Source organism: Trichoderma aggressivum (genome assembly GCF_033847375.1).
Source record: "Trichoderma aggressivum f. europaeum strain CBS 100526 chromosome Unknown scaffold_013, whole genome shotgun sequence".
NCBI classification, from domain to species: Eukaryota; Fungi; Ascomycota; class Sordariomycetes; order Hypocreales; family Hypocreaceae; genus Trichoderma; species Trichoderma aggressivum.
In genome coordinates, this window is record NW_026946379.1 from 604,277 (window position 1) to 622,858 (window position 18,582).

The 18,582-nt window shown below is 46.7% G+C and overlaps 6 protein-coding genes across 6 annotated transcripts; 3 read left to right on the top strand and 3 right to left on the bottom strand.

Annotated features, from left to right (window-relative positions):
- Positions 1-1,260: 1,260 nt before the first annotated feature.
- Positions 1,261-3,327, bottom strand: Triagg1_4319 (uncharacterized protein; the record flags this gene model as incomplete). The annotated part of the gene is made up of 1 exon (XM_062898710.1): positions 1,261-3,327. One exon carries the CDS (start codon positions 3,325-3,327, stop codon positions 1,261-1,263), a length of 2,067 nt encoding a protein of 688 aa, XP_062756826.1.
- Positions 3,328-4,344: 1,017 nt separating this feature from the next.
- Positions 4,345-6,306, top strand: Triagg1_4320 (uncharacterized protein; the record flags this gene model as incomplete). Its single annotated transcript, XM_062898711.1, has 1 exon — positions 4,345-6,306. One exon carries the CDS (start codon positions 4,345-4,347, stop codon positions 6,304-6,306), a length of 1,962 nt encoding a protein of 653 aa, XP_062756827.1.
- A 2,838-nt stretch (positions 6,307-9,144) lies between these two features.
- On the top strand, positions 9,145-11,446 carry Triagg1_4321 (uncharacterized protein; the record flags this gene model as incomplete). The annotated part of the gene is made up of 8 exons (XM_062898712.1): positions 9,145-9,284; positions 9,345-9,504; positions 9,586-9,652; positions 9,806-9,933; positions 9,994-10,266; positions 10,323-10,449; positions 10,511-10,603; positions 10,905-11,446. The coding sequence occupies 8 exons, from the start codon at positions 9,145-9,147 to the stop codon at positions 11,444-11,446; spliced, it is 1,530 nt and encodes a 509-aa protein (XP_062756828.1).
- A 493-nt stretch (positions 11,447-11,939) lies between these two features.
- On the bottom strand, positions 11,940-13,041 carry Triagg1_4322 (uncharacterized protein; the record flags this gene model as incomplete). Its single annotated transcript, XM_062898713.1, has 4 exons — positions 11,940-12,680; positions 12,747-12,804; positions 12,867-12,877; positions 12,967-13,041. 4 exons carry the CDS (start codon positions 13,039-13,041, stop codon positions 11,940-11,942), a joined length of 885 nt encoding a protein of 294 aa, XP_062756829.1.
- Positions 13,042-13,553: 512 nt separating this feature from the next.
- On the bottom strand, positions 13,554-14,878 carry Triagg1_4323 (uncharacterized protein; the record flags this gene model as incomplete). The annotated part of the gene is made up of 2 exons (XM_062898714.1): positions 13,554-14,717; positions 14,798-14,878. 2 exons carry the CDS (start codon positions 14,876-14,878, stop codon positions 13,554-13,556), a joined length of 1,245 nt encoding a protein of 414 aa, XP_062756830.1.
- A 1,092-nt stretch (positions 14,879-15,970) lies between these two features.
- On the top strand, positions 15,971-17,814 carry Triagg1_4324 (uncharacterized protein; the record flags this gene model as incomplete). Its single annotated transcript, XM_062898715.1, has 3 exons — positions 15,971-16,512; positions 16,664-17,735; positions 17,785-17,814. 3 exons carry the CDS (start codon positions 15,971-15,973, stop codon positions 17,812-17,814), a joined length of 1,644 nt encoding a protein of 547 aa, XP_062756831.1.
- Positions 17,815-18,582: the final 768 nt, after the last annotated feature.

Sequence of the window (18,582 nt, forward strand, 5' to 3'; positions counted from 1 at the left end):
CGAGAACACACACACACAGAAGCATCACATGTGCTTTCTACTACTTCTTTTTTTTTGTTAGCACAGGGAAACAAAGAAGGGCGGCGTTTTAAAGGTTCAGGGTTTCTGGTACATAAGCGAAGGGGTGGGGGAAAGGGGGTTTAGGAAAGGGTCAGGGAAGGGAACCTTTTTTTTTTTGTCTTCTTCTTCTTTCTTCATTTTGCACATAACTTTTTTTTTCGTCGGCGTTGGAGAGGGGTTAAACACACGATCTGGTAGAGAGAGCAAAACCACACACACATACAACACACAATGTACGCTCAGGAACAAAGTGAGGCGGTCTTAGCAGGAAGTAATTTTTTTTTCTTCTCTCCTTCCCCTTTTCTTCTTCTTTTTAATGAATGCGCATAGATGGTTTTTTTTTTCATGGTGTTTCTTTTTTGGGTTTCTTCTTTAAACTAGGTGTTGATATAAGGGTGAGGATAAGGAAGAGTATGCAAGAGAGGGAGATACCCATTGGGAAACTCTAGGTAAATAATAACTGCATGGACTCTTGCAAAGGAGTCCTTCTGCTCTATATAACGGGCGTCTTTCTTATAGTATGTGTGTGTATATGTATGTGTATGCATGATTGGGATGTAAACAAAACAAAACAAAACAAAACAAAGTATGAGCGCGTGATAGGATTGAGGGATGATTTGGGTCTAGTTTTGTGGGATGGTGGAGTGCTTGGGACTAATGCAGCTTTTGCATGTGAAGGATGGGATGGGGTGGGATTACTGACATGTTTGGTTGGATGGTGTTGAGATGGATCTGTGGTGTTGTGGAGTTGTGAGGTGTTTGAATCGACAGATACTGGTACAAGGTAACGTATTGATGAGATGGGCATTGGCTAAAAGCATGTTGAAGACAATGCATCATCATAACGAAGGAGACAGGTACGTTTGCGCTTGAAGTGAATTGAAAAGCAAACTTCGCCGTACTCGACCAATATTTTACAAGTTGCCACTATCAACAGACTCAATTGTACTACATACATAAAAGGCTAATCGCAATAGTTACAGAAAGGAAAAGAAAAAAACGAAACACAAATCCGCCACGCAATGCAATGCCATATCAATCAGTATGCCTCAAGTCCCTTTTCGCCGTGAACCCCGCGTAAATCAACCCAGTCCGCCATATCCGTCCATGTACCTGCTTATCCGCCGTCTATTCAGGGGGTATATCGTCTCTCGTCTCTCGTAACCGTCATTGCAGCTGTATCATCTGTTTATATATACGTTATAGGGCAATCTCCGTTGCGAGCTCGTCCATCCAGCTTCCGCCGAATTCCGATTCCTGAGAAGCAAATAGGTGCTTAGCCTCGCTGATTCCAGGAGAAGTCGTTTTTTCTTTGGACACCTTTTTGGGCGTCTCAAGTCTTGTGATTTGAACCTTCAGGGGCAGTGGTTTACTTGCTCCTTTAACAGTGGTAGTGGTCGACTGCTTTCGGGGCGTATTGCCAAGAGGTAGAGGCCTCTTCATCTCAGCCGTAGGCCGTGATCCCGTAGTTGGTAAAGCGGCGTTGGCTCGTGATGCGACCAAAGGAGTCCTCTGTACGGATGTGTTTGCAGGAGTGCGGTTGGGGTTCGTTGTAAATCCCTTTCTCATCGAAAACTGCGGCGTTGTTGCAGCGGCTGGCCTTGTTTGTCGAGGAGCTTGTCCTTTCTCTCGTGGCTCTGTCCTTGTGGGTGTGTAATTAGCTACATTCGTTTTCGGTTTGCTGTCTGCCAATCGCTTTTCTCGAGCACGACGCTCAGAATCTCTCTTCTTGGCTTCTTCGAGTTCGAGGGCCTCTAATTGGAGGGCGCGCCTTCTCTGTTCTTCCTCTTGCTCTGCTGTTCGTCGGCTACGCAGCAGGGCCACGGCCAATCTCTCATTGGACCCAGACGAAGTAAAAAAGGGCTTGGGTGGTTCGGGGGATGAAGACGCTGTGTGCGGGGTTTGTATTTTCTCTGGAATTGGACTTGGAACCTGAGGTCGAGGCATCGAGCACGATTTCGAGGGTTGGGAGATGAATGTGGTTTCTTCTTCCTCCAACTCTGCTGCCTGCTGCGAAGATGTAGGGAAGAAATCATCCATGTTAAAGAGGATCTGCTGAGTGCTCAGAGGAGGTGCCTGTGGCTTCATAGCGACGGGCGATATGGGGGAGCGTGAGCGCTGTGGAGCTGCGGGTATCGGCGGTGGTGGCATAAGACTCGCTTGCTCGTCTCTTTTAGAGCGTTTCTCTTGAGAAGTATGATTGAGGAGGTTAGTAGCGAGTCCGAGATCCATTTCGTAGCCTGTTGCACTGCGAGCCGGCTTCTGAGATCCTTGCGATACAAGTACCAGCACGGGCTGTTTTGAAAGCTGTTTTTGGGAAATCAGGGCAACGTCCAGAGCCAGCATCTCCTGTTCCAAATCGTCCTCGTCATCAGATATCAAGTCAAACTCTGGAAGAGCTAGTGGTTTAGGGTTCTTGATTGTGATGGGAGATTCTGGTTTGTGGAGTGTGATCTCATGGTGTGAATGGCCCTTTTCCTGTTTCGCTGGTGTAGCCTCCGGGCATGTCGGGAGGCGATCTTCTGTGCTGATTACACTAGGCTTTGTAGTCACTTGGTTAAAAGACAGCCTGGACATCTCGTCGTCCGACATGATTTCGAAACCCCCCAAGAAGTCTTCCTCGGCAGTGCGCTGATTCTTCTCTGGTGTAGTGTCAATTTTGGTAGCGGGTTCTTCGAGTGCGGGCAAAACCTCTTCGCTCTTCTCTACTGGTTCCTCGAAGTCTTCTTCTTCGAACTCTCCTCCCTCAAACTCTTCTTCGAGATAGTCTTCTTTCTCGCAGCCTGCTTCCTTTTGCTGTTCTTGATTGCAGAGTCGTTTCGGGCTGGGAAAGTCGTCTTCGTCCTCTTCTGGTTCCTCCACTATAGGCAATACCGGGGTTGTCGCAGCATTCTGACCTCTGCAGTCTCTCTTGGTACCGGCTCCCTTTCCTCTCACAAACCAAGCAATGGTGTCTTGGCTTGGCCGGACATTCACCAATGGTAAACCCTTCTTCTTCTTCTCTTCCCTCTCCGCCTGCTCCCTTGCGCGCTTCTTCTCCCTGAGCGTCTTTGCTTTCAATGCGGCCTTTTCCTTCTCAAACTCCTTCCGGATGCGCTCCTGCTCGGCTCTCTCCTGTCTCAACTGCTCTGCTCTGGATACGCGCGGGATACGATTTGCTTCTTTGTAGGCCTTGCGGACTTGTTTAGAGGTCATGGGGCGACTGTCGACGGGGGTTCGCTCGGCCGGCCCTGCAGGCGGCACTATGGTGAAGGTTCGCTGAACCATCGTGGCAATTGCGACGGAGTCAATGAACGGAATCTCTCGGGGGCGTCTCCAAGCACTGCATGGTTGCGTTGTTTTGGTTTGTTTTGATGTTGTCGCGGGGTAAGATTCACACTCAGCGTTACAGCGGGCGCGACAACTGTAAACGCGAGACGGATACGCTGTCACGTGAGGGCTATACGAGCGATGCCTGGACATCTGTTCGCATATTTTGCTTTGTATCTCACTCATGTATGGGAGATGACGTGATCTTCGCAGTTTTCATTGCATTAATTCTCAGCATGTACTTTAAGTTGTTGAATTGGGCATACACAGAAGCTTTGCAGAGCCTAAATTGCTGTTGGTGGTGTAATCTGCCCGTCTATAGGCCGTGTATAAGGCAGCGGCCAGCACACACAGTTAGCAGCCGCATTAACCCGCCTTTGGTGCTACCATCCATCAACAGTCTCTCACACGATAGCTTTGCTACTCACGCATTCACTTCGATAAAATAGATTCTGAAAAGCTCGTTATGAAATGAGCCCTGACAATCAGAACCATGCTCCCTCGTCACCAGAAATAACATTCACAAAACACGAGTCCTCCGGAGCCATGGATGCATGATGCATCTCTGCAATAGTACTTGATGCTTTGAATGCACAAGGCTGTAGATATACCCCCAAATTTGACCTGGTCCATAATGTTGGGCTGTAATATAAATCAGAGCCTAAGCTGCCTCACTAAGGGCTTAATTACACTTGCATTTGCAAACCACTGCTTTTTGGCCACGACATCATCTCCACTTCAAGTAATTGGATGCTTTCCTGCATGGCGAGAGAGACGCCACGTAGGTGATAACAGCGTCTCACCGAATTCTAGAGCGGTAGAAATGTTATTTATTCAGCTGCCTAGGTCGTATCCGAATTGTGCGACTCACTAATGAACATACCTCATGCTATAATCTGAACTTCTAAAGATCTTTTTTGGCTTCGTCTTCCGCTATATGTTAATCATTGTGATGTGAAGACTAAGAAAATTGTCATGACGAACTTTGAAGAGCCTCTTCAAGCGGCATCAAGTGGAAATTTCAGCGTCTTCCAGAAACGTCCAGAGGGTGGGCTTGTTCACTCTATCACGGACGAGGACGAGAACACGTCATTATCTATAGCGGCCAAAAACGGGCATCAGAAAGTAGTGAAGAGACTGCTTGAAGAAGACCCCGCCGACATCAACGCAAGAAATACATTTGGCGAAACATCGCTGGCCCAAGCTGCGGACAATGGCGACAAAGATGTGGTCGAGGCACTACTTCAATATAGCGACATTATCGACCATGAGTCCTATACACGGGCAGTTTCTAGGGCCGCCAATATGGGTCACGAAGATGTGGTAAAATTGCTACTTGAAAATGACGACATAGACCCTAGTGGAAAGACGAATTATGTTTCCAAAGCAATAGTATCTGTTGCAGAAAACGGGCATGATTCCCTTTTAATGCAGCTACTTGCAAGTTATAAAATTGACTTGAGGTCGACAAGGACTGAAGGTTACATGGCCTTGATCAAAGCTGCACAAGCTGGTCAAAACAAGGTTGTTGAACTGCTACTCAGACGCTACGATGTCGATATAAATGCAAAAGACGCGAATGGCAACACAGCACTACATCTAGCTGTACAAGCTGGCCATACGAGCGTGTCGAAACTTCTGCTTGGAAGAAATGACATTAATATAAATACAATCAACGCCAACGGTGATACAGCATTGAGTTTGGCAGCACAAATTGGCCAAAGGGATACCATAAAATTGCTGCTTGCAAGTGATGGAATCTGCATAAACATTCGAGGCGCGTCCTGGCAGGTGGTGCTTGACATAGCTATATGCGAGGGACACAAACATGTGGTCGATTTGTTGGTTGCAAGAGATGTTTTTGACTCACTTATGAATGGAAATTCAATGGACGAGTTTCTACACCAAGCTGCAAGCAACGGGTATCATCACCTGGTGGCTTTCCTACTATTTCCACTAGCCATGGCATGTGCTGCATGCCCTGGTCGAACTCCACTATCATGGTCCGCAGAGAACAGCTATATAGAGGTGTTGCAGATTCTATTAGCAAGAGATAGGGCGCCACCCCTACCGCCTGCATTGTTGCTACCACTCGAAGTATATGTAAACTTCAGAGATGACCAAGGTCGAACGCCGCTCTCACGGGCTGCAGAGAAAGGGCACAAGGATGTGGTGGGACTGTTGTTGCAATTCAAAGCAGATATAAACTTCAAAGATATGGACGGTCGAACACCACTCTCACGGGGCGCTGCGAACGGGCATACGGAAGCGGTGCAGATACTTCTGGAACATAATGCCGATATATGCTTAAGGGATGGAGAGGGCCGAACACCATTGTCACGAGGTGCAGAAAATGGGCATACGGAAGCAGTAGTGATATTGCTGCGACATGGTGCTGATCCAAATTTAAAGGACAGCGATGGAAAATCGCCTCTCTGGTGGGCTGCGGAAAACGGCCATGAAGCTATTGCGGACCTACTCGCACCCACGGACACCGATACATTGCTGCTATTAACGACAGCCGGGAAACATACTGCAATAGAGTTGCTCTTGCGCTTTAAACCTAAAATCGACCAAAGAAATCATGACGGCCGAACAGCTTTACACCTAGCGGCCCAACGAGGACATCTGGGCATTGCAAGAGCTCTGATATTACAAGGAGCAAAAATCAACCTTAAAGACAATTATGGACAAATTCCGCTTCGCCTTGCAATTCAACACAAACATGGTGACGTTATCAAAGAATTTCTCAAGTATAAAGCATATACAGAGGGAATCATGGCCGCGGAGTGGCGTGATGCACATGGAAAGGAGAACAAAGAAACTATCCTATTGTCTAAAACACCTGACGGAGAACAATATCTTGATTTCCCTCGGGTATTGCCAAGAAACGAAGAATTATCGAAGATGTTTGATAAATTAGGAAGTCATCTCTAGTAAGACTGTTTTACACTTTTTCATGCTTATGTTTCTTTGGCGTATTGCTAACCGTTCCAAGCTTGCTCACGGATGACTCGGGAAGTTCGGTTTGGTGGAGACTACCAGGGGGCATACCTATGCCTGCTACTCCAGTGGAAAATGCTTTGCAAACAGCCATCGATAGAAGAAACGATGAAACATGGGATATATGTGTCTCCCTACAGCTATCCATAAGACAATACTTGGATGATGGCCGACCCTCAAATAATGATTACGATCAGCTGAGTAGAGTCATGTGGAGAGTTATAAAACCGAAAAATCCAAGCAACGCCTGGACTTCAATAGTATACTTCAGCACACTTCCTTACGGATGGATTCCAGAAGACGGTACGGCTCTGTTTCAGCAGTTCATTACACATGTGAAAAACCAATGGTTGGAGTTATGTGAGGATTTCGGTAGATATTTGTCTGAAATGGTATGTTCTGGTATTTTTCTATTTCTGAAACATTAAAAAATGTTAACGTGTTGAATAGCGGCTCAAGCAATTGAAATCAAAGGGCAAAAACTCCGAAATAACAGATTGTCTCGCAAAAGACGCACAAAGACTAGCGGAGCTTCACAGTCTTCTAGTAAATCATACATCTGAGGCAGAGAGGTTCATGAAACATTATTGTGTTCACTTCAACGCAGATACAATCCCACAAGCTTTACAAACTCTTCTAACGGATGAATTTAAGACCGAAATAAATAAAAGGATCGAGATCGAACAGTCAGAGATCTCCTCCAGATTGTAAGTGGAGCCATATCTTCTCAAGAGAAGAAGTGTCTTAATGTGTTATAGGAATTTGCGTGGATTTCGATTCACGAAACCAGGCTCTCAACCAACCTCGGACAGAATGTGATGCTACTTACATACGTGAGCATTTTCTACCTTCCGTTGGGATTTTGCGCCGTGAGTTACTCAAACTCTTTGATAAAACCAATAACCATTGAGCTTTTATTGATACAGATGTAAGGCGCTTTGGTCAATCCCAAATATGACAGATGTTAGCACAAAGATGCCATTCATTCGGACAGCAGTCGCTGTTTCTTTGGCGACTTTAATAGTCACCTTCAATTTGCAGAGAATTTTTAAAAGGATGCAACGAGTATATCTGTATTTTGAGAATTGTATCCCTGAGGAATGGAAAGGCAAGGAGAAAACACGGCATCCTCAGTTTGACTAGCTTATATTTTGTAAATGCTAAACATTACTCTTTTCTGAAACCTCCGCACTTCGCATTTGGTCAAGGCAGATAGTCGAGAACATTTGCGCACAAAGCTCATCAGTGTCTGCTTCACCTGTCCAGACGCTCAACAGTAGGATCCCAAGCACAAGGGATATACTTTGTCGTCGTCGTCAGATCCTTAACCTCCTCCTCTGTACACTCAAAGTTCTCTCTGAAACGAACGCTTCACATTTGTGTAAATCATGTAGACATAGATTTATGCACAATCAAGCCCAAGTACTGAAGATACTGTATATACTCTCACTCATCATTGACAGGATATGTGTTTAAAGCTCAAAGTAAACCCAAAGGGGAGCGATAATTGAACACCGCTGCTACATTATTTTCTACAGCATAACATGTCCCTAGGTTGCTATAATCTCCACCACAAATGAACATGGATCATTTGCATAGTATTAATATACTTGCCCTATATAATCGGTTATGATCGTTAGAAGTGGTTGCATATGCAGAACTGATTATTGCTGTGAAACTGGTTGCGACTGTAGAACTGATTGCTGCTTGCAAGGCCTCTGGGGGCCCACGATAAAATAAAGCCTGAAAACGACGGCTGCGCGGAAATTAGCTTCCAATATTGCACGCGATATTATTAATGTCTTTATCAGATTTTCTTATTGTGCACGTGGTTAAGGGTTTTGGCAACAATCCATCCAAGCCAATATTATAGCAGCGGTGTGTCAAATGCCCAAGGCTGTAGACGCAATGCTCAGCCACCGAATTCTCATCTATCTGGGTATATGTGACCTAGGCATCGTAGAGATTTAGGCAGCAATACACGTTGCTGAAACAGCATATACACATGTATGTATCTACGAACATTTCTGGTTGGGTGGATTTGGGTCTCCTCAACATACATGTACATAGACTCCCCAACATAGCCTCCTCAGTACTAAAGAAGCCACAGGGACTGTACTTGGTCAGCGCTGCGGTCATTGGTCTTATACCGGTAACATTACGAGTGCTGATGAAGAGCCCGGCCAAAAAAAACCACCTGGGCTTTGCAGAGGTATAAGAACCATTGCCAGAGCCCCTACCAACAATTTGTATCACCATTATTACACAGCACTCAAAAGGTTGACTCTCACCGCAAACTTTTCCGGCGCCTAATGGTAATGTACATAGATATGTGCATGTATAGTAGTTTAAACTTCCATTGGGCACGAGCCTCGTTTTTGATATATATATATATATATTTATTAGACTGCATATAAATACATAGATAACGAATTCAACAAGAGTGATCTCATTCCTTTCCCACTTACATACTATCAAGGCTCTGCGTGAAGCTGTTCCTAAAGATACTGGGATATCTAATAATATGAATATGCCCTAGCCAAAAATTCTGAAAGCGGAGCTGCTGAAATAGCCACACCGCGTGCTTGGATACATACATGTAGGTGCTGAGCCCGCTAGGAGAAACAGTGGTGATGCCATACTGATGTCCCATATGGCATTATCAGACACGGCTTCACCTTTTCGGATACTGCTGTGATTACAATACACGAGATGGACTCAAATTCAGATCATCAATTAAATATTCCCCCAATCGACGTGTCTCATTGCGTCATGGTTACAACAGTCACAGCTGAGCTCGGGGGGGCGAAACGGTTGCAGCTCCATACAAGGAATTTCACAGAAACTGATATGGAAGATTTTGCAGTGTTTCTTGAACATGGAATGGCTGAATCTATTGGAATTGTCCTCTTGTATGAGCGAATTTCCTTGGCCCGTTCACAAAGCATGTCGGAGCTGATTACATATCATAGATTTATCGAAAACTGGCACAAGTGGGCATTTGAATCGCTCATTGATGCCTTTCCAAGTTTCCCTGTGAGACTACTGCACGAAGTCAATGGAGGATTGAAGCACGCCATGCTCCCAGTGTTCGGTGACGACATCGACAGCGAAAGTAAGCTCCCGTTCTTGGTATGCTTATTTGGCAGGGAGAGAGCTCACATGTCACTGCGCTAGGCCGTTGTTATGTCATGGATAATATTGACGTTGCAGATACTCCCGCCGAGTGTACTCGCAAGGATCTATGCGGCTAGGACTATGGGAGGCTCAGCGTATACCGGTGCGTCTCCTCTTCCAAGACATCTTGAGATAGCTTCATTAGAGTGGAACATGACAGAGGACTAGGTAGCGGTATGGGTGGACGCTTTCCCCCCAGTTCCGCAACGAGCAGTAGCTTCTGTTTCTGATAGGTTGTTTCGGCATTATGATTCAGTTGACCTACGCAGGTGGAAGAGGCTTAACGAATGCCCATACTGGATTTACCCCGATATTTTCTTCGTTTTTACCAATTGGGATAGCACATTGGAGGTTGTGAGGTTCCATCTCGAGAGTAAAGAGCGGGTACATTGACAATGATGGCTTGCTGATACTGAAATCTCAGGCTGATGTGGACTATCCTAGGACCTGTTCAACTCCGGCGCTCGGTCGCCCATCTTTCATCAAACTCGAGAGCTTCATCGGGATGCTTCCACAACTCTGGCTCTACAGGAATGCCTGAGAATGCACGCAGCAGCTTTGAAGGCGTTTCAACTGGCCCTTCCCAAAGAAAGGCGTTATCCATACCCAGCCTTTGGGCTAATGAAACGTCGGCTAAAGGAAGTCGCGGAGCTGCTTGATCTTTATCAACTAACATGTGTTACGGTCTTGGAGCAGCAACGGAACCTCCTCAGCATGGTGAGATGAGATACTTGAATTCAAAGTCGACAGGGGGCTAATTAGTGTTTCAATAGACGTTTAATCTCGAGACAGTAGGCCAAAGTCAGACAGTAATGCGTCTAAATGCGCTTGCTTTTGTCTTTCTCCTTCTTTCACTTATTGCTGTATGTTCTGGCTCTCAACGAATCACACTTCATTCGCGTATGAGCTAAAAGAATGGTGGATATAGAGTATATTTGGCATGAAACTATAACAACACCAGCTGTATGGTATATCCCGGTGGCTTTATCAACCCTCATCGCAACAGTCGGGGCTGTCTTCATCACCAATCGCGCTACAGACTATCTACAATCTCGTAAGCCAAAAAAAAAAGCAACAAAGAGACCAGTTAAGCAGCGACAGGGGGATAAATTGGAACGCTCCGAGGTCTTGGTTGGCGAAGATGATCAACACTAGGTTTGGAGGAAACACCGCCAGCAATACGGTATCTCGGGATGAAGCTGTAAGCTCATCGCCTGGGCCTCTGAGCCAAAAGCAATCTGAACCCTCTATACGAGTTTTCAATAGAGATTCCCCGGGTCAACAGCAGCCTGAACCATCCTCAGGTGTTCTCGATGGTCAGTCTCAGGGCTAACAGAAATCTGAAGACTCCACAGATGTTCTCGATAAGCCGTCTCTAGATCAACAGCAACACGAAACTTCCACAAGTGTTATCGATGGACAGTCTCCAGACCAACAGCAACTTGAAATCCCCACACGCATTTTCGATAAAGAGCCTCCAGATCAACAACAGCCTGAACCCTCCACAGGTGTTCTCAATGGACAGTCTCTAGGTCAGTTGCAACATGAAACCTCCTCATCCGAAATTGAAAGACGGTCTCGAGCTCAACAGCTCGAAGAGGCTTACCAACGTTCTACCTTACGGCGTGACCTAGAATATAGATTCAATAGCCACTCTTCAGATGAACAGCAACCTGAAGGCGACATACGAAATCGTGATAGGAAGTCTCCAGACCAACGGCGCGAAGCAGATCTCAAAAGATATATTTACGGCGTGAGCGCGAAACCAGTCTTATCGACGACGACCCTAGAGGCCGACCGCAGCCTGAAAGTTATTATAGGCGAGCTCGTAATAGGCAGTCTCGAAACCGACGGCAACCTGATGGCTATACACGGGCGCGTGATAGGCCGTCTATAAGTTTCCGGCAACCTGAAGGCTATACAAGAACTCGCAATACAGAGTCGCTATTCAAACAGCAATGTGAACGCAGGGGGACATCATCTGCCAAGAGATACCTAGTAACAGGGGTCGCGAGGGTGGATAGCAATCCACTGACTGACGACGAAGAGGCTGAAGCGACAACGAGAGGATTGAATGCCCTAAGCGGGTTTCTCCGACACCATGCATAGTGTAATCTGGATCTGTGAAGACTTACTTGTCTCGTAATTATTGGCTGCCAAACAAAACGCGGAGGCTCTAGGAATGTATAGCAACTATAACAATATTATGCAAACTCATCTCCGAAGAACGACCAAGAGAGAAGGGACAAATGCCTAGTTCTGCATAGATTTCGCTTCGATTTCGCTTCGATTTCGCTTCATAGATAAACGTGTTTGTTTCTTTTGAGAGCACTCATTTTTTCATGTGCCTAAATCAAGCAGATAAAGATATCTTTACACATGGTTTTGCTTTACCTGTCCAAAGGCTCAACAGTAGGATCCCAAGCACAAGGGCTATACTCCGTCGTAGTCAAATCCTTGACCTCCTCCTCCGTCAACTCAAAGTCATACAGATCCGCATTCTCCGCAATCCGGCTCGGCGTAACACTCTTGATCAGAGGAACAAGCCCCTTCTGCAAGCTCCATCGCAGCAGAACCTGCGCCTCCGACTTGCCGTACTTCTTACCCACGGCGCTAACCTTGGGATCGCCGAACCGCTCACCGCGGACAATCGGGCAGTAGGCCTGGACGACAATGTTCCTCTTTTGGCACCACTGCACGATGTCGTCTCTGGGCAGCCAGGGGTGAATCTCCCACTGACCGACCGAAATCACTCCGCCCTTGCCGGCTCCGCCTCGCTCGGACTCGAGTTGCTTGATGTACTCCTCCAGCTCGTTCAAGTGATGCACGCCATAGTTGGAAATACCGATGGAGCGAACCTTGCCGGCCTCGACGGACTCGACGAGGGCCTTCCAAGCACCCTTTCGGTTCTCGACACCGCCGTAGGGAGCGTGAATCAGGACGAGGTCAAGGTAGTCCAGCTTAGTCTCCTGGAGGGCAATGTCGACCAGATCGAGGGTGTTCTGGTATCCGAGGGGCTTCTCCTGCACGGGGACCTTTGTGGTGAAGAAGACTTCTTCGCGGGGGATGCCGGAGGCGGGAATGCCTGCGGCAGAAGGGCCCTGGTTGTAGTATCCAGAAGCAGAGTCAATCTATTTCACGGGTGAGTATTGGAGAGATGAAGTATTTCGGTTGTGCGTCAAAAAGGCTGCACGTACGTGTCTGTACCCTATTCTCAAGGCCTCTTTGCAGACTTCGGTAGCAGCATTCGCCTCTCTACAAAAGATGTCAATACGAATCACCCATTACAAGATGCACTATATCGACGAGTGACATACGTTCGGTAGACCTAAAAGCGCACTTGTAAGCACCATATCGGCAAGCGTAGGGCAAGTTTGATAGGGGCACAGCATTCATCAGTGAGAAGTGAGAACTTACTCCAAAGCCCAGGAGGGGAATGGTATAGCCCGAGTTGAGCTTGACAACCGACTGCAACGTGAGTTTCTGCGCCATTGTGTCGATGTTGACGATGGATTTTTTCCTAAAACAAGTTTCCAAGTTTACAAGTCGAAAGGAAAAAAAGACTCAAGATGAACGCAATAGGTGGCTTATAAACAATTTCCATTGCATGATGTCAACCACGCTATTGAGGGGTCACGGAATCCATGAGGGGCAACTCCAAACCTCTCATTAGCTCACCATCGACACAAGTCCCACAATGTGATGCGCAACGGCCGGAGTTTGTGGCATCTTTTCTCCCGTTTTGGAGGGAACGCATGATTAATCGTCGACATGAACGCCGAGGCGCGAGAGCGGCGAAACTCGCTCGCCGACGGCATTGATTCCATGCGTTAATTCCTTACATGAATGGATAGGCGGTACTGGTAAGGCTATCTCTGTTCGGCAAATGGAGGAGGCTGTTGACTCAGACCTCAGTAAGCATCGGCAAATATATACGGTCATATCGCAAACAGAACTCTCTCTTATCGGTCTTTTTACACTTGTATTTATTCATCCAATCTCGTCTAAATAACGCTATCTAACATGTCTATTTCATCCTCGTAATTCCGTCTATCAGGCGTCTGTTCTGCTGCCTGTTCCTCCTCCTCCTCCTCGTCAAGATCGTGCATGGGATAATTCAATATGGCCGCAATATCTCCCAGCATCTTGAGGCGCTGTCCGCTTTCGTGATCGCTACTTAATATCCGTGCCTCGCCACCGTCCAGCTTGACCTTGTCCACCAGCGCAACGTACTTTTTCCGTGTCGCCAGATCTTGACTTCGGAACAGGGAGTTGTTGATCAATAGCACTCCTCCTCCAGGCCCGACTGCGCCGTCAGCAATGGCCTTTTCCACCGCCCTGCTGCCGTACCATGCGCGTCCATCGTCGAGCTTGAGCAAATCAAAAAAGTTGTCCATGTACTGCGCCTCCTTTGCGTAGTTCATGTCCTTCATCTTGGCCAGAACCTCGGGACTCTTGAGCACCTCGTTTAAGCTGTGCACATGTCCCGAGTTGGCGTGTATTACTGTTGCTTGTCTTGACACGGCTGTAAGCACCTTGTCTGACTTGTCGCGGCCCTGTTTCGCAATGTACTCCTTAAAATCCGTCGCAACAAACCCGGGGCTTGCTAATAGTAGAGGTCTTGACTCGGAAAAGTCGACTGCTCTGAGTAATGATGATAGCGTCTTGTCGTAGAATCTTCGCATGCCTGCGTCCTGATCTGAGGCCGTATCGCGCTTCTTGGGCACTACGCTCTCCACTCGGGTCTTGAGGACGGTTCGGAACTGTGTGATGAGGCAGATGTTGGCGAGACCTTCCTGCATCACCACCGCAGCCATGGCGCCGTTCTTGTCGTCTGATAGAGCCTGCGCCAGAGTGGCCTTTGCGACGCTGTCCCAGCTGTCTGGCTTGACCACGGTAAAAGATCTGTTGATTTCAATGTCGAGCGTGTGATGGGCGCCCATGGCGACATGGTCGTTTTCGGCGGCGACAACGCCAGAGACGCGGAGAGAGGAGACGGCGGGATCGAAGAAGGTGGATTTGACTCGGATGGCGAGGTTCGTGTGGACTCGCTCGGCTGCTGGCACGCCGGTGCCGGGGTTGATGTTGACGACTTTTCGGATGGCGTGCGCATGGACGACGTCGCCGGGGACTATCAGGTTGTATGCGTGCCACTGCGGGTAGATGCGCTGTTAGCTGCTGCTGTTCATGTCGTGATGGCTTCAATCGCACATGAACTGGCGGGGCGGATGATGATGATGCGACTGACCATGTCCTCTGGATCCTCTGGCAGGAGCGAGACCTGCTCGTCCTCAAACTCTTTGGGAATGTGTCGCGAAACGAGCTTCATGGTGAATCTGCAATCAAAGACGGGCTATGGGTCGGTTTGGTTGATGCGCAAGCAGATTCGATACAAGGTGAGGGAATGTTTTTTGTTTTGATGACTGACATGGGACAAGCCGATATTAAAAGGCAAAGGTTCAAGATTCTTATCGCGCTGATAAGCTTCAGTGGCGCTGCATCGCTGCCTACAGGCACATGTTTAGAGTTCTCCACTAATGACGTTGACTTTACAGGGCTGTAACATATTTTCCAGGTTGTCAACGGCAACATTCTAGCATCAAATCCTTATAGTTTCATAAAATACTTGCAAATGATAGTGCAGATGTTGTTAATAAAAGTTACATTCTTGCTGAATTCTCGTTGTGGAACCGCTGAGGATCTAGCATTTGCAAGTACCTGGACGTGGATCTCCAGCATCGGATAGCCTGTCTACATGTCGCGAAACAACACACCACAGTGTATTGATGTTGTATCTATTTCCTACCCGAGTTTATTCTGGGGCTTAATATCGTTTCGGCAGATTATCAAGCAAATATTGATTTGTCTATCATATCACCACGTCATGTTCATAATCCCTTAGGTTCCTTATCAGCCTGTACCGCGTCACGACGTTTCTTCACAAGATGTGCCCTAGAATGGAGAAGAGGCTGCTATGGAATTTTAAGCCAAATAACTGCGAGAAAGCCGCCACACGCTCGTATTTGGCTACTACATAGATCCCCTTGAAGATTGTTTTCACAGCGACGAATCTCGCTAGTTTTAGGGTGCTCCCAGAACAACGTCAGATGGAACATGGTCGCATGCAACTCTGGATGGTAGGTATTTCGGTGAAAGCGAAGTTGTTTGGTCAGCTATCTCTTAGGGTTTCGCTTGATATCAATTTGATATAATTGGGTGGCTGACAATGCGTGGATGCCCAACGAGGCTGCCTGATATTGTACATAAAACCAATGCCTCTTAATATAGCACCATAATTCTTGGTTTTCATCCTCCATTAACCTTTTCCCTCAAAAGATTTCTTAAAATATTTGATACCTGCCATATCGCTACCTAAATATCTATAATTTGGCTTATCAAACGCAGATAATTGTTCGCAAAGATGGATCCTTTGAGCGCCTTGGCAATAGCAGCCGCTGTGTTCCAATTCTTAGAACTTGGGGGGAAGCTCTGCGTTAAAGGCTGGGAGAAATACAAACAAATACAACAGAGCGTACCTGACCATCAGAAGCTTGCGGCGGCAGAAGGAGAACTGAGAAAAATCTTTGATGAGTTATCAGATCAGATTTCTTGGTTCCGACAAGTTTCCACAAGTAAAGCCGTCTCTCAATCTCCGACACCAACACATCTACAGTTGATGGCGCTATCGGATAGGTGCACCGAGCTTGCAGGAGATTTTGAGCAGATTGAAAATCATATGAAGCTACCTACCAGCCGGGAAATGAAATCAGAGATTCATAAAAATGAGCATGCTGGAGGCAGATTACGACGACAGGTGCAAGAAAAAGATTGCAAAGAGTGCCGAAAAGAGATGGAACGAGAACAGCATGAATTCCGAAAAAGTAAAGAGAGCGTTGAGGCCATGATGCAGAAAATGGACCCTCTTAAGCGTGAGATAATTGATTTCATAATTTTATCTCTTTGGTGAGTTCCCTTGGCGGCTTTCCATTCTGTCCTCATACATCCGTTCGTTATCTGTGTAATGTCTAGCTTTCCTTTCTAGTGAAAGTCAGCAATATGTCCTTGTCAAAGTTTACCAGGATGCAAGAAGCTAACTTACAAACGTAACTTTTAGGGATGACTCAAAGCGCACTAAGCAATGGGAATGGCACTTTAGTAGCCAGCTAGATCAGCTTATCGAATTGCTTGGTAGCGTTGAGGTAACGACAACCAGCAACCGTCTGGAATCAACGTTATCAAAGCAGAAGACGGCCACTCAAGATCAATTCTATGAAGTGGGACATCGCAAAAACTATAACCAGAATTCTGACGCAGTCACCTCCACAGTTGCGGATGAAGAAACGGCCAGGCTGAGAAATGCTCTTCAGCCGTTCATTCAACGTGGAAAGGGACCAGTAACGCTGAAGCGGCTCGCAGAGAGCATGAATGCATGCCTTCAAAATAATGGCGAGGCAAGGAATGTAATCCGCGTGGATCTTGTTCAGATTCTCTGGAAGAATGACTGGAAATTGGATACTTCCATTGCTTCAGCCAAGATCGACACTACAACGGTTGCGCATGCTATAGCTACCGGGGTTCAATTTCACAATTTTCAGACACGCGAAAACGCCATCTCAAATACTTTTATGGATACTTATTCCTGGATATTCCAGAGCGAGCCTCCAAAGAAAGACGATAAGTCAATGTGGGATAGTTTTCCCAATTGGCTCGGAGATGATTCCAACAAAAGTTATTGGATCACAGGCAAGCCAGGTTCTGGCAAATCCACTATGATGAAACTCATATTGCAGCACGTTGACTTGGGAGATATGTTATCGCAGCAGCTTGGATCATTGCGCCTTCTTCTCGTCAAATACTACGCGTGGCTCGGAGGTACTACACTGCAGAAGTCTCTTGAAGGCCTTAAGAGGACAGTCATATCCCAGACACTGGTGCAATTTCCTGATTTGGCGCCGGTATTGGTACCAAGGCGTTGGGCCTTCTGTCAAATACTGAGAAGCACTTCAGGGCTTCCCGAGTGGACTGCGTGGGAGGTGGAGGAATCGTTTGAGGCATTGTTATCATTGTGCGGAGAGACGATCAAACTTGCTTTATTTATTGATGGGCTTGACGAATTCGACACACCGCCTTTCGAGGTCATCAAATGCATTCAACATATGATGGCACGATGCCCCCATGGGCTGAAAGTTTGTGCTGCCAGTCGACCTTGGCCAGAATTTTTGGATGTATTTACAGAGGGTCCAATGCTTCAAATGCATCTACTAACGGAAAACGACATGATAACATTCGTCAACAAGAATTTCGAAATAAATAAAGGCCTTGTTGAACAGAGAGAATTACACCCCGAGGCGGTTTCTCAGCTACTCACAGACATTGTACAAAGAGCCAACGGAGTCTTCTTATGGGTCTCCATAGTTGTACAACACCTATCCAGCTGTTTTTCTGATGGACAATCAGTATCCCAAGCTCGACAAATCCTAGAAGACCTCCCTACGGATATCTCATCATTGTATGATGCTATCTGGGATGGCATTCGCCCTGAAAATCTTCCCGACGCGTCATATATGATACAAGTGCTGAAAGCTTTTGATGGTCCACTTCCTTGGTTGACGATGTGGCTGATTGAGGAATCGAGGTTTACCACAATAGACGATATCAGCCTTCCACTTCAAAAGGAAAAGATGTTGGCGGCTCAGAGATCTTTGAAAAGGAAACTTGCGGCTCGTACCAAATGCATTTTGGAAATCAATGAAGGCGGAAAATCTTCCTTTGTCGATTTCATCCATCGCACTGCCCGAGATTGGGCACTTCAGCCTAATGTATGGCGGTCGATATGCTTGAAATCTACTCGACAATTTGATCCTTTTTTATATATCCTGAAAGGAGAGGCCCTCCAATTGCCACGGTATTTTTCGAGAGAGATACAAAGCTTGACGGCATTCACAGACATATTAAGACGCGCTAGTCAAGTTAAAGCTACTCAAGAGAATCAAGCACAATTTTGCGACTACTTGTGCTTGATCAATAAACGGT